The sequence below is a fragment of the Apteryx rowi genome, unplaced genomic scaffold (genome assembly GCF_003343035.1).
Source record: "Apteryx rowi isolate R43461 unplaced genomic scaffold, aptRow1 scaffold_1476, whole genome shotgun sequence".
In the NCBI taxonomy this organism is placed as follows: domain Eukaryota; kingdom Metazoa; phylum Chordata; class Aves; order Apterygiformes; family Apterygidae; genus Apteryx; species Apteryx rowi.
The window spans coordinates 11,084-25,722 of record NW_020447726.1 but is presented as its reverse complement, the minus strand read 5'-3'; the positions used below and the strand labels follow the sequence as shown (position 1 = coordinate 25,722).

Sequence of the window (14,639 nt, the reverse complement as noted above, 5' to 3'; positions counted from 1 at the left end):
CCCAGAAGCCTGTTGTATCTGGATGTCTCATGATAATAAATTTATCTTTACCACCTCAGCTGTGAGGCGGAAATTGCTATTAACCCCCATTTCTGTGGCTGTAAGCCAAGACACAGAGGAGCAAAAGGATATGCTTGGTCTCGTATGAGGAGTCTCTAGTAAATACTGTCATTGGACAAAAGTGATACTACTAAAATGGTAAATTAGACAGGGCTGGGTCACTGCCTGCGATCTATCCCATTAAATTGCCTTCTCCCTGACATGGTGCCGCCCTGATCAACAAGGGCTTCAGCACTTCCCAGGCAGGGGATCAGGATTCTGCATGGGCAGTTTGTACGTGGCCATCTCATTTCAGAGGCTAAAGGGTCTGCTAGCCTGGTCCCAGACCACCTGGTGCTGGCTGACCTCAATGCCAAAGAACAGTCCTGGGCACGTTTAATTTACAAGTACAGATGTGAGGTGGCTGTCTGCTCCTAGCTGGTTCTTAAACCTCAAGGCCAGGCTTGTGGCTGAATGAATACACTGTGACTTAGTGACACATGTCCTGCTGGTACTGGCATAAGTTTGTTATCTCTAGATATATCACAGGCAAGAAAAAAAAAAAAAAAAAAGAAGATGAGGAAGAAGAACTATTGAAGCTAACTTGCTTCCTGGAGTAAGCATGTTCAGAGGTGTGGTGTGGCTCCCATAGAAGAGGAAATGAATATACTAGTGCCCTTCAGCCTTGAAAAGAGACAATAAAACAATATCAGAAAGGTCTATAATATAATGAAAGAGGAGGAGAAGATGGGTAATTATTCAATTATTCATCTTTTCTCACTTTATATGAACTAGGCGGATCACAACACCCCATGAAAATATCAGATGGTAGATTTAAAACAAATAAAAAAGTACTTTTTCAAAGAGCTCATAATTAAATTATGGAACTCTGCCACTGGATGTCGTGCGGGCCAAAAGTATAATTAGGTTCATAAAGGTATTAGACAAATTCGTGGATGAGAAATTCATCGATTTCTATTAAACATGACGGCCAGGATGCAGCCTCCTATTCAGGAAGCTTCTAAACTGAATGCTAGAAGCTGGGAGATGTGCCAGGGGAAGGATTAACTGTAAATAACCTTCCTAAATGCCCATTACTGGCTGCTATTCAAGGCAGGATGGCAGGCCAGAGGGACCTTTAGCTTCATCTGGCTGAGATGTTCTCGTGGTCTTCAGAGCAAACAAGCTTTAGGTTGGAAATTGGAAGTTGTATCACAGCTGGCCGCAGTGAGAGCAAAACTCAAGCAGGCTGTGGTGGGTTCGGAGCAGCTGAGATGCCAAGTGCAGCGGGAAAGGAGGGGTGCAGCCTCGGAGGCAGCAGGGAGAAGAGGGAGTAGCCTGCAGCAGTGTAAAAGGCTGCTGCAGAGAGATAAGAATAACCATTTCCCCATGCCTGTGGGGCTAAGACAAAGGGTCAGGGGCTGAAATGCCGGGAGGAAGATTGAGGTTAGACRAGGGGCAGGCAGTGAAAGAGTGGAGCAGGCTGACATGAGCATGGAGTTTCCGTCACAGAAGGTTTTTCTGAACACCTCTCAGTAATGTTTTCAGCTGAGTCAATCCTGTCTCAGGGCGAGGGCACAACCCCCCCCCCCAATAAAAAAAAAGCCCCTTTCAGACCTATTTTTCCATGCTTCTCAAGAAAGGCATGACCAGGAATCTCTTTGAACTCATTTAGTCTGTGGGAATGAGACGCTACCTTGCTCCCTACTCTACTCATAGTCTAGCTGCCTGCATGTGTTCATCTTTCATGTACCCTKGCACCTTTAGTTCCTTTCCTTTGAGACTCTGCCATCATGTTACTCTACATGTCAGGCAGTTTCCAGCATTGTTAGTTGGGCCTCCTGCACTAGGAGGTTGGAGACAAACTATGCCGAGCGAGCCCCTGTCTGTGCGTGTAGACACAGTGATCCAGTCTGCAGAGTGAAGCATCACACTTAGGAACTGCCAGAGAGAAAATTTCCCCTCATTACCTCCGTTTGCTGAACTGATCAACTATTTCTGGCATAAATGCAGCGCTTGAGGGTCCTCTCAAGACCAGCGTGCTGGGCAGCTTGGCAGTACACACTTGTGCAGCGAGAGAGCTTGTGTGGTGTCTGCTGGGACAAGGGAGAGGCTCGGAGATGAAAACGACTGCCCAGGGTTATCTAGCAGACCCATGTCTGAACAAGAAAAAGCATTCAAGCTTCCAGCAGACAGTATAAAATGGCTAACACTAGTCTTGCTTGAATCACCAGAGACTTTAAGACACTCTATAGCATGCCTATTGTACAGTGTAASGTTGATTCATTTTGCACTAGATGCCCTTGAAATCTTATGATTCCCGCTGATKCATGTTTCAAGAATCACCCGTATGCACCAACCTCCCTGCAGTGATGTTTTCACAGTGTTCCCACTACGTTATTCTTGCTGGTTTTCTGCTTAATCTTGTTTCCCAAAAGCATAGGTACTGCATGCATCTAGAAAGGGATGTGAGAATCTGTCCATCTATTTTCTCATTTAAACAAAACTGTTTTCCCAGAACCACAGTTCAGGGGGAGTACAGACTCTATTTGGCACACATCAATCTATTTGCTGGAAATGTTTATAATTTGAGCCTAAGCCAGTTCTAATCATATTTACAGTACAGGCCAGAGTTCAGTGTGCGACTACTGATAGGAATGTGAGAAGGGATGGTGAGGAGGGAAGGGAAAGGTRGGGGCATGGTCCTCCCATGCAAAAACCTTTAGAAGACACTATTCAAAGAATTCTCATAACATTCGGGAAGCTGTTCAATGGAGATATGCAAATAAAGAATAAGGAAATGTTTTAGTAAGATCCAGAAGAACAACACCATTGCCACCTGAAATCATCACATGAGACCTCAGCACCAGTCTGTCTTTACTCCTTTCTGCTGGTGAGGGATTCTTCAGGGGCAGGTCATGGACTGACAGGGAGCCATGTCCATGCACAGATCTGACCTGAAAGGTGAGACTGCAACGCTCAAATCCAGAGCCTGCTGCTGTGGTTTCCCTTCCCTCCAGCCCAGAAGYGTCCCAGAAGGTTGCCCCAGACTTTGCCGGTCCAGGGAGGGACAGAAAGGAAGGCAGGGAGTGTTGCTCATCTTTCTCTATTCAAGAAAATTTTCAAAATACAAAGGTTGCRTGCTTATATGCAGTTTTCTTTGGCCGTAGCCACTGTGTTCAGCTGGACAAAAATAGCCCATCTTCCCAAAAGTGAGACTGCAGCACAAGAGAGATGTCCTCTCCTTGYTGACAGACTGTCCCCTCAGCTTGCCACCAAAGGAGCAGCCAGCCCCATTGGCACCAGCAGCTCCAAACAGTGATGCAATATTTTTCAAAGTCAAATGTTTACTGATGGTCAAAAATAGCACTGAGGAAAAGAGCTCAGCAAGACCTGGACACAGACCAGCTGCTTTAATGAAAGATCCTCTGAAGGACTGCATAACTCCAGAGTTGGGGCAGCTTTCCTGCTTGGGTATCTCACTTGGCCCTTAGAGTTAGGGGGAATCCACCCCCTTGAAGAGCAAGCATGAGGTTGTAGCACCTGTTGACCACTGAGGGCAGGAGAGGTGGGTTAAACATCTGAGATCCAGCAGCTGCTTGCAGTCAGCCATCATTGCTGGTCCCCACCATGTATGAGCTGAGAGTTGTGGTGGAGCTGGTGGGATTGGGTTYACATTCCTGGCTTGAGAAGGTGGATGGTGTGGTTAGATGCTGGAGAAGTGTGCCATGGGGCTGGCCTTTGATTTGTGGTGGGAGGGAAGCGCTGTGAAAGAATGGAGAAGGGAGGCTTCGGGTCAGGCTCTGGTTTGGGTTTGCAGTAGGTGCATGACAGACTTAAGAGAAATGGGGCAGGGCTCAGGYTGGGGGCAGCTGTACATGTGTATGGAAGAGGGGAGGATAGGTGAGTCCATTGTGTCAGAATCTAGACCTGGAGACGGTTTTTGCTGCAGGCACCTCATCTGCACAATCCTCTGTGAATAACATGGCTTCAACCCTGGAAGGGCCTTATTGCTGTGTCTGGTGTTAACAGTGGGTCTCCACGCGCTATGTTTGAGATGTCTAAGCCATCTGCAAGACTTTTTGCACATAGTGAAAGGCAGGATCAAGAAAAGGTCAAGCCCTGTTCTGGCTCCATCTAGTTATTCCTGTGCAGTGCTTCCAGGCATTGCTAGCTTCCAAAGCGCAGAATTCCCTCCTGGCTCYGGTCCCATGCTGAACGCCCTGCCAGAAAAAGACTGTTCAGTAGCTTGTGGTTAAAACCCTCCCAAACTCTCCCAGGTTCTGTAATACAGCTGACTTTCTATATTTAGTATTCATGATCTTAATCTCAGTATAGGATCAGCTGATGTCTGTGCATCAGACTTCAGCGGAGGTGATCCCACTTACACCACCAAAGGCTTTGCACATACATTTTTTTCATGCGAGTGACTGTTAGGTTTCTGTGGATTTACACTCAGATCTGGGAAGCAGAGAAAGACATGGTTGTGTGTCTGAAATCCAAAGCTATATATAAAGAAAATCCTCATTTGGTGGCTGCTAATAAAAGTCAGACATCTGCTGGAGCACCACTATTTCTGGCTTTATGATCTGTCCCAAAACTGAACTGCTTTAGCTATATCAGCTTATGAACAAAAGAATGACCTCGACACAGAGCTCGAATGAAATTATAAAAGCATACAGTTCCTTTCCAGCACAGTCTTCTACAGAGAACAGAACAGTTAAACCTGTACAAAGCACTTTTAAACCCATACAGCTGTAATTCTTTCAGAGGCTAAACCACCTGGACTATTTCAGTAGAAAAACAGTATCTTTAATTGAAATCATCACAAAAGGCCCGGATAAAGTGAAGTGGTGTCAACCAATTTCCTGTGCTGCCATTAGTGACACACAGGAGATCCTCTGTCACCAGCACRCCATCCTGCAGAAGTGAATGACCTCTTGTGTGGGCAAACACTGACATATTTAATGGCTGACTAGGTACAACAGGTAAATAATACAATGAGAAGATTCAGAAAATGCAGAAAGGACAGGGAGTCCTGTCGCAAAGGCAGCAAGCTGACTGCATTTAGCGTGCACGGTGGAAAATCAAACAATCTGAAAGAAATCTGCAAACATCACAAAGTCGTGTATCTCATTTTCCCATATTAAGTAAAGCTGGTAGATAGAGGTGGTTCAGAGGCAGCAGAGAGGTGAATGTAGGTCAGCATGACCTGCCTATAGTTTGCTAAAACACAAGCTTAAAGCAGCATCATGTACAACACGTCCCAAACCTCCACCAGCAGACCAGCATTGTCTGAAGGCTGTAAATAACAGCTGGGATGCAATATGTTTACTCTGGTTGGGAAGAAACCTCGAGGCAAAGCTGAGAAACTGACTGTCATGGGTATTGCCTGCATGTGATCTCAACGGGAGAGGTGTCTGCTCCTGAAGCTGAGGCGTGTGCCTTGACCATCAGACAGATATCCTTCCCTCGTGATGGGCATGGAAGAGCTGAAGACAGGGACAGTCCGTGAAGCCCCAGCCAGCAGGAGCTTCCACCGATTTCCCCATGAGCACAGTTTCTACTTCCACCCAAAGCACAGCTCATCCATGAACAGCCAGCAGAAGGAGAGTYGACTAGAACAGTTGTAGAGAGACCAGTACATTGCCCAAAATAGCATGTGTGAAAGACCCATAGTCGCTTAGGACAGAACAATTCAGAGAAACAGTGCACAGCATCAGTATGGGAAGAAAGGTTTATTCCACTTACTGGAGTCACCTTGATTGGGAGACCAGTTTTCCTTGTCCCCTGTTTCACCAGCAGAGAGGAAAATGCCTTCTGCCCGTAAGGTGTGAGCTGCTCATTTCTTACTGGAGGTGACACAGGGAGCCTAAGGTACCTGAGTTCCCACAGGGGAACCTTGATCGAGTGCCTAAAACTGGGTCAAATGAATSCGAGGTTCTCATTGGGGCTGTGAAAAGGCATGGCCTATTCTGCTCTGGCTTTTCTTTTTAGAAGGAAAAAAAAGTATGGAGCAAATTAATTAACCCAAAGGGTTTCCAAATTGTTGGCTGCAGCTAAATCAAAGTGGTCAGATCATGGCACATGCATTCTGCAGAATTTCACATTTGTCTTTATTCCATTTCTTAAGGTTTAAAGAGAGTGAAATTCTAAATATCATTTTGAAAAGACTGAAAAGACTTGGGRTTTTGATCTCATCAACATATTTTGCATTCTGTAGGTTGAAACAGGTTCACTCTAACAAGGTCATATATGTCAATTCACTTTTATCAGTCTGCTATAATGTCTGTGTGTTTCAGGTCATCCTTCTGTTGTGGGTTTGCATAACAACAACAGTAAGGCCTGCTGGTCCATGCTAAAACATACATATGCAAAAGCTAAATAATTGCAGCTASCCATTTCCAGCCTTTCTACTGTCTCCCAATATTTTTGCTGAAGGGGAGTATTATAGCTGATGAGATAGGTTAACATGGTCTCTTAAAAAGCAGAGCAGCTGTCATATTTATGTCATGATTTTAAGAAGAAATCATACTCAGTGACTCTGTAACAACAGCAAGGAAATAAGAACAGACCTTTGAGGAGATACTTTAACAACATTACATTGCTATTCTGCAATTACTTTTTCAAATTAAATCACTGTAACATCATCAAACTGGTCAAAATTCAATCTGGCAATTGAGCAAATGTTATCATATGACTCTAATTTCCAACRGAAATGAGAGAAGAATCAAGCAGATTTGCTAATTGAAATCTGAATAACTCTGATGTTGAGTGAAGTCAGAATCTTGTTGCTGCTCAAGCATGTACAATTTTTTTTTGTTTTGTTTCACAGACAAGTTGCTCCTCTGAAAGGGTTTCTCAAAAAGATGTGGTGGAAGCAGAGCTGATAGAAAACAGCAGCCATAGGAGAAAAATCAGTGTAACTAGAGATGTAATTCAAAGGATTGCGGGGAAAATTTCCATTAGAATTTGCACTCATAAATCTTCCAGTTTCTTTGAGAATAAAATCTCTTCTGGAAGCAATTTTGTAACCAATTGATCTTTGGACAAAATGGTTTATGGATCTCCTGCAGAGGTGTTTGGTGTTCCTCCTGGCAACCATGAGCACACAGAGGGCACAGGAGAGGTGTTTCCCCAGCCTGTGCATAAGCACCATGCTAGTTACTGGGGGGGAGGGGGAAGAAGAGGAATCAGAGAAGATCGATGAGAGAGGTGCTGGTTTCCGGGCTCCGAGATACGTGTCCTGGGATGTCTGGCATCACCTCAGGGTCAGAATGTGAGACAGCAGGAGAACTGCAGGAGCTGCTTTAATGTACCATACTCAGGCCCTGCAGGTCATTGGACTTTATTCCACCACTGCATTCTGATACAAATGTAAATCTTTAAAAAAGAGTATTTAATGAGACAAAAGCCTGAAAGGACATTGAAGGTATTTCTGGTTAAAGTCATCGCTCTTRCTTTCTCCATTAACAAGGTTAGGAGGAATTAGGTATTTCTCAGAGGTCGTTATTCTGACAAAATGGCTGAAGGCCGCTGTGAAAAGGACACACAATCCCACTGGCCAAACTTCGTTGAGGAAGAAGTCATTGCAGGCACTGAAGGCAATTTCCACAGAATTAAACCAATTCATGCTCAGCGTGGCTGGCAGTATCAGAAAAGGCAGGACTGGATCTGTGAGGACTTGCATGAAGGCAAAATATATCTGGGTGCATGTAGGCTTCTCTCCACCTTTGAAATACATAGTCTGTAGAGTTTCCAGCAAGTATAAGGAGATTAGAGCACAGAGACTGGGCAAAAATGTCACTGTCACCTACCAGGATGAATGCCTGATGATTAAAGATGCTGCTGTTGCTGGTTCATTGTTTCTATAACRTTATAACCCTTTTCAGGGTCAGTAATGCAGTGCCCCATAATAAAATTTGAGTTGATTACTTAAACAAATGCCCCAAAGACCATCGAAGCCATTCTTTTACAGCTCTATACTGTCCGTTCTGTGATAATTCTAGAAATCACAGACAATTTGGTCAAAAAGGACTTGAAGAGGTCATCTGGTCCATCCGTCACACTGAGTTGGGACTGAGGTTTTTCTAAAGTGGGAGTGGATAAAGTCCCTCCCCCTGCAAGCCCCTGACACAAAGGTAGGGCAGAGAGCCACAAGACTCACGGTGTGTAACCGAGGTGCCAAGAGGAGGAGGACGCAAGATCCGTCCCCTGGTGACAGTGGGCTCCCAGGCATGGCCTGGCCGGGTCCAACATGATCCAGCAGGTCAGCGTCAGCAGCCCCCATGCTTCATTTTCTCCCTCAGCTAGAGGATAGGATCACTCAGCAAATCCTTGAAACCAGCCCATCATAGCCCACCATCTGACTGATGATACTGAGCTTCTTGAGAGATACCTGTAGGTCAAGACCTGAGGGTTTATTCATGCATGATCTAGACAGCTCTAAAACACCTCCAATGGGWCAAACAGAGGAGGAAGAACTTCAGGGCTCTGTAGAAAAATCACTTCTGGTTCTGCTGGTTAAGATCTAGCACAGGGTGGATTTTAAGATGATGAGTTATCTAATAGGATGTGGTTTTGGGAGTGGGATTTAATTTGGGGTTTCCTTGCCTGAGCCCACAGAGCAACTCAACTCACCTCAGAGCAGATGTGCTCTACTGACTTTACTGACTACACTGACTAGACTACCTCTGACTGTCATGGGAGCATAGACCCCTGGCCCACATGTGGTCCTAAATTTGGGTCTCTTGAATACAGTGCTGAATCTAGGGAAATTCAGACTTCATTAAGAGAAGCACRATTTTTGGAGTTATTCCTCAGTACTTTGAAAAGCCATGTTCCCTTTTATGGTGTCTCAGTTTAAAACGCCTAATTCATTTTGAAAGCATTGGCCTCAGATGTGATCTATTTCACTCTCAAGGCTGAGATTGATGTAGGAAATCTGTTTGCATGGAGCTAAATGCTGTTGTTTCTGGCAATGTGCAAACATATGGATGTGGAGGAGTAAACAGAGGGTTTAAACTAGGTCAGAACATGAGACCATGTCCAATTCCAAAGGAAAAAAACAGACATTTTCCCAATGAACATGTAACCCTTCTCAGGAATGTTCCATTCATGTGGATTTACTCCAAAATTACTTAAAATTTAATAGGACCTCATAAATCTGAAATCCCAAGATGCATAAACAAAAGAGTTGGATGGTTGCTGCCAAAAATAATTTTAGAAAACACCCAAATATCTTGATCAGAGTAGTGGGTATCAGAGTAGTCCAAATCTGACCAGGTTTCAGAGCTCATCTCTGGATTAACAGCAAAGTCAGAACCAGGATTTTATGTATTGCAGAGAGGATGAAGTTTTACCAGTAAGCAAGCTGTGCTGCCATGCAGAGCCTTTCCCTTTTCCTGGAAGAAAAGCTCTGCAAAATTGCTTGATACAAAAAACAGGCAAATCTGTTCCAAACATTGTGTATGATTAGCTATTTCAGTAAAAGTTTACACTTTTGATTAAAATGTGGAATTGTACAAAATGCAAATGTTGACTGAAATAAGAAGCAAATGAGGACATGGTTTACTTTTACATCCCCATATGTCTTCAGAGCTACTGTACTGAGCAGGGTACATATACTGGTGTGAAGCAGAAGTGGACAACTTACACTTTTATTGGCAAGAGGGAATTTTGTCAAGGCAAATATACTATGTAGGTACAGGGCTAAGCAAATGCAGATAAGGGAAAGGGAACAACAGGTGGAAAGCACTTGTAGAAAAATTGGAATGCACATTATTACTTTTGGCACCATCAATGGAAAATCAAACACAGAAAAATAAACAGTAAATGTTAGGAAGCCTGATGGTCCTGTCAATTATTAAATGAGGCTGGCAAATTGCTGTGACTCAGAGATAGCTGGAGAATAGCCTGGTTTAGGGGGAGCTGCACATATTGCTAATGYGTGCAAGCCTCAGGGTGGCATATTTCATGTTCAAACCTAAACTAACAGGCAGCAAAGTACCTGACCAAGTCACTCAGTAAAGATGGTGAGATGTTTTTAGGACAAGTACAAACRCTACTACAAATCTGGTTACTCAGCACCACACAGGTGTTTCTGGGAGTGAAATGCATTAGCTGCACGCTGTTCAGGAATGAAAGACCATCGCCAGGAGAACTAGGGAAGCCCCTTTTAATGCAGGATGGACAAATCGTCCATAGCCTATGCCTGGAGGAGAGGCAGAGGCTCCTTGGGGTCTGTAAGTTGGAGCCCCAATGTCAACCAACATCATCTAGCTGAAGTGAATGAAGTCAGTTTAACCCAGCTGTTAGTTTAACCCAGCTGTGGTTTTTGCCTTTGGGGCAAGAGGTTCAAAACAACAACCAGATCTGTCAGCAGCTGACACGCAYCAACTGCATTAACCTCAAAGCAGATCAAGGAACTGCTCTGTGCCACCCACAGGTGATTAGAGCAATTAGAGCAAACTATTCCCCACAGCATGCCCAGTCTGACTCACTGGATTTGGCAAAATGTTCAAGTAGGAGTTAAGCTATTTCTTCATTCACTCACACAGCAACATGGATGTAATGCACATGCAGTGTGATACTGCTGAGAGTTCAKGTCTCCGTTGTTAGGTCCCCAACTTCTAACCTCTCACTGGCAGATCAAAGCAGCTTGGCAATTTCAGCAAGAGAATGCAAACGTCCTGCTACATCTCATAGTTTTGTCTGCATGATGCCAGTCAGCCCTCTGGGAGCACTGACTGTGATGGCTTGCTCATCTGCAAACATCTGAGTGCTGGCCATCAGAGCAGTGGTCAACCAGGACYATTTTGCAATATCACTGTCTGTTTGTTACTCATCTGATTCAGCCGCATGCTGGGCTGAAATTGCTAACTCTAGTGCATCCAAGAGAAGTTATATGTGAATGTGGCATAATGGGACACAACAGGGGGAAATAAGGAAACATATCCTTAGGCTGAAGCTCATGACCACCTTCCAGGAGGTAAGAGGGAGCAGACTGCTGTGTCCCTTGCTAATTCTCCTACTAACAGTAGTACAAGAAGACATTGGAATTAAAGCTGGGCAAAAACAGTGAATATTCTTTTAACAGAGAACAGAGAGGGACCCAGACTTCTAAAGCATTGAAACTTGATACAGAGCTGGAGCAAGCCACCACTCACTGGAGAAATGCTGATTTCTAACAGCTGTGCTTCTGGCTCTGCATAGACACACACAAATTGCCTGCATTCAGACATCTGCTTTTCAGACACACCAGGAAAATGTCAGACTGGACTACTGACCCTAGAAAAAACACAGAGAGAATTCTAGCAGCTTCCCAGCCATCAGGCCCAGAGTCTTTATGTTAAATGTTTCCAGCTCAGAACACTCATATTTCTCCTGTAACCAGCTTTCTTTTTGCACTGAGCACGTATTTGCTCTTGCAGACACCAGTCCCTTCTTACTGTCTGACTGACATGAAACTTTGCAGCATGCACAGGAACACCTATGTGTTCTTGCTGGTTTTACTACCTGGTACCTCTCAGTGAAAGTACCTGAGAGGCAGTGGAAGAGACAGAGCATTTCCTTTGCCTGGTGAAAAAGAAGAACCCAGATACCATTTTCACAGAGCTCTTCCATGCTCACCAATATAGTGCCACAGTACCTAATTCCCTCTCACCACAATGATTYGTGCCATTTGGAGTCTCCATAACAGCACCTAGGAGAGTTAGGAGAAGCTCTCAGGAAATTTACCAAAAAACACCCCTAAAGAGAAACACACTCATTTGTTCTACATACCAAAGCTCTCCAGCTCCAGATCTCTCAGCCCTACAGTGCTCGGCATGTCCCCAGTTTGCTGAAACCTGCTAATAGCTGGTCAGGGTTTCCCAAACTCCAGTCTTGACCCTGTAGCTCTTCTTTACACAACTGGACACCTACTCAGTCAACTACCTGCGCTGAAATGGGCTGTTTCCTTTGCCTTCATCCCTCACCAGCATGGATTAGACAGCCAGGGACCAACGTGRCATCCAACATGCTGGTTTCTCTTTCTCCTCCTTTTCACTCTGCTCCCTCTTTCTTGACCCATCAGCTACTGGGATAAGGCAAAGGGCTGTAGAAATGGCAAGAGAGGTAAAGGAGGTTTAAGAAGAGCAGGCCAAGTATTGAGGTTCAACTCTTCCCTGCCAGACAAGCGAGAGGGACTGASTCCAGTAACAGCTACTATTTTCTGGTCAAACAACCCACTTAGTGGGAGTGGGAGGCCAGATCAGAACAGTAGATTATTGTGGGAAACTGGGAAGGTGGTTTGAACAAGATAAGCTGCCAGTCCCCAGGAGCRAGTGCACAGATCCGCGCAGGAAGAAGAGGCCTGGGCAGGGTCACAGCAGCCCCTACCCTGGGAGTGCACCAGCTTGCCATGATGCCACAGCAAAGCGTGTCCGCAAGGAAACATGGCAGCAGAGCTGGGGGTGCAAAAATAGTGCTCTGCATGGCAGGAGGTGTTCAAAGTACACTAAATGGCTCTTGCACCCAGGTTTACTGCAGAACCATACCTCTATGACAGACATCCTGTTCTCATTTGAATTATACCTGGGAAGGTTGGGGAGATTTTCACAATGTTCCCAGAGAGTTATGGGCAAAGGAGATGATATCACAAGACAGTAAAAAAACATATAATCCCCTTGCAGACCCCCCAGTGAGTTTGGACTCTACTTTTTTTTCACTCTTTGTGCCATGGGCCTTTAGTTCCTGCCTGCTCTCCACAACTGTAAAGACACAAATCACTTTATTCATATAATGAAAGCTGAGGAGTCTCATGTAACCACATAACTCTGGGAACTGAGGGCTTAATATAATTGACCGATGTAGGGTTACTGGTAATTAAAAGCACAAGCCTGGTGATATTATTTGCATTTCTTCAGAGACTAAAACTGCTATTAGCAGTGAAACCCTTGACTAAAATCTGTTCTCAGCAGTCTTCTCTCTCCATACCTGAAGGGAGTCCAGCTTCATGACTTGCCCACACCAGCTCTGCTCTCTTGCAGACTTTCTGAGAAGCGGGACATCCCAAAATGKGAGGTGGAATAACATGAATTGCCATAATCCAGCCCTCCCTCAGGAGAAAAATGAGCTGTATTGCCAAAGGGGTGACAGGTTTGTCCTGGGAAGTGAAGTAACATGAATGGTYTTCTCCCAGAAAATATTCCCCATGAGCAACAATGTGGAGAAGAAAGGAAGGAGCCTGGCTTTGGTGTGTTTGCCTCTCCAGGACTAGACCTGCTGTTGGGTCCCTCTCCARTGGAGCAGGGTGAGAATCCGCCTGCGAATCTGCTTGGTTTTCCAGCTGTAGACAAGCGGGTTCAGGACAGGTGGCACCAGGAGGTAGGCATCGGCCATGAGCGTGTGAGTGAGGTGGGGTAGGTGTTTCCCAAACCTGTGGATGAYGGACAAGCCAATGAGAGGGATGTAGAAGACCAGGACAGCACAGAGGTGGGAGATACAGGTGTTAAAGGCTTTGGCTCGGGCTTCGTGGGAGATGGTGCCCATGATGGCCCTGATGATCATCATGTAAGACAGAAGGATGGTCAGGGAGTCAAGGCCCTTGGTGAGTATCACTGCAGTCAGCCCATACAAGCTGTTGACCCTGACATCTCCGCAAGCCAGCCTCAGCATGTCCTGGTGCAGGCAGAAGGAGTGTAACAGGAGCATGGACCTGCAGAAAGGGAGCTTCTTAATAAGGACAGCAACTGGGAGCACCACACAGACACCGCGCATGAAGATCACCCCTCCTGCCTTCATGATCAGGGAGCTTGTCAAGACAGAGGCATATTGCAGAGGGTAGCAGATAGCGACAAAGCGGTCAAAGGCCATGGCGACCAGAACCCCGGACTCAATGGCGGAGAAGCAGTGGATGAAGTACATCTGGATAACGCACGCATCAAAACGGACGGACATGGACTCAAACCAGAATATGGCCAGCATGGAGGGTAGTGTGGAGACAGACAAGCCCAGGTCTGCTGCAGCCAGCATGGAGAGGAGATAGTACATTGGTGTATGGAGACTGCGGTCTGTCTTTATGGTCCAGAGCAAGGTACAGTTCCCCAAGAGCATGATGAGGTACAGGAAGCTGAGAGGGAATGCCATCCAGTAGTGACTCATCGGCAGACCAGGAATCCCAGTGAGGGTGAAGGTCAGGGGACTGAAACCAGTCTTATTGGAAGCAGACATCCCATGCACCAAGGGCATGGGGGTCTGGCAGTCATAGAACTTCCTGGAATAACAACTGTTTTACGAAGCTCTGCCTGACTAGAGCTGAGCCGGAGAGATGGGCTTCTGAAACTTCTGTGCGGCTGCCATCCATGCCTCATCCATCACACCAAACCAAGGGACGGCGTTAGCAGATCAGACACGGACCTCTGCAGCTCAGGCACCTGTCCGGGCTGTGTACAGCCCTGGATAATGAGGGAAAGAGCAGCACAGCATATGGTGGGTCTCTCCTAGTCATAGTCCCCAGTCTCTAAACATCTGGGATCACAGGATGCCTTCATGCTCAACCCTCTGGAGAGCTGGCTGAGAGCTTCTCAGCAGCACAGGCAAGGCTCAACCTCGCTACA

The 14,639-nt window shown here is 45.7% G+C and overlaps 1 protein-coding gene across 1 annotated transcript; it reads right to left on the bottom strand.

Moving 5' to 3' along the window:
* Window positions 1-13,296: 13,296 nt before the first annotated feature.
* Window positions 13,297-14,253, bottom strand: LOC112962404 (olfactory receptor 51H1-like). Its single transcript, XM_026058494.1, has one exon. It carries the CDS (start codon window positions 14,251-14,253, stop codon window positions 13,297-13,299), a length of 957 nt encoding a protein of 318 aa, XP_025914279.1.
* Window positions 14,254-14,639: the final 386 nt, after the last annotated feature.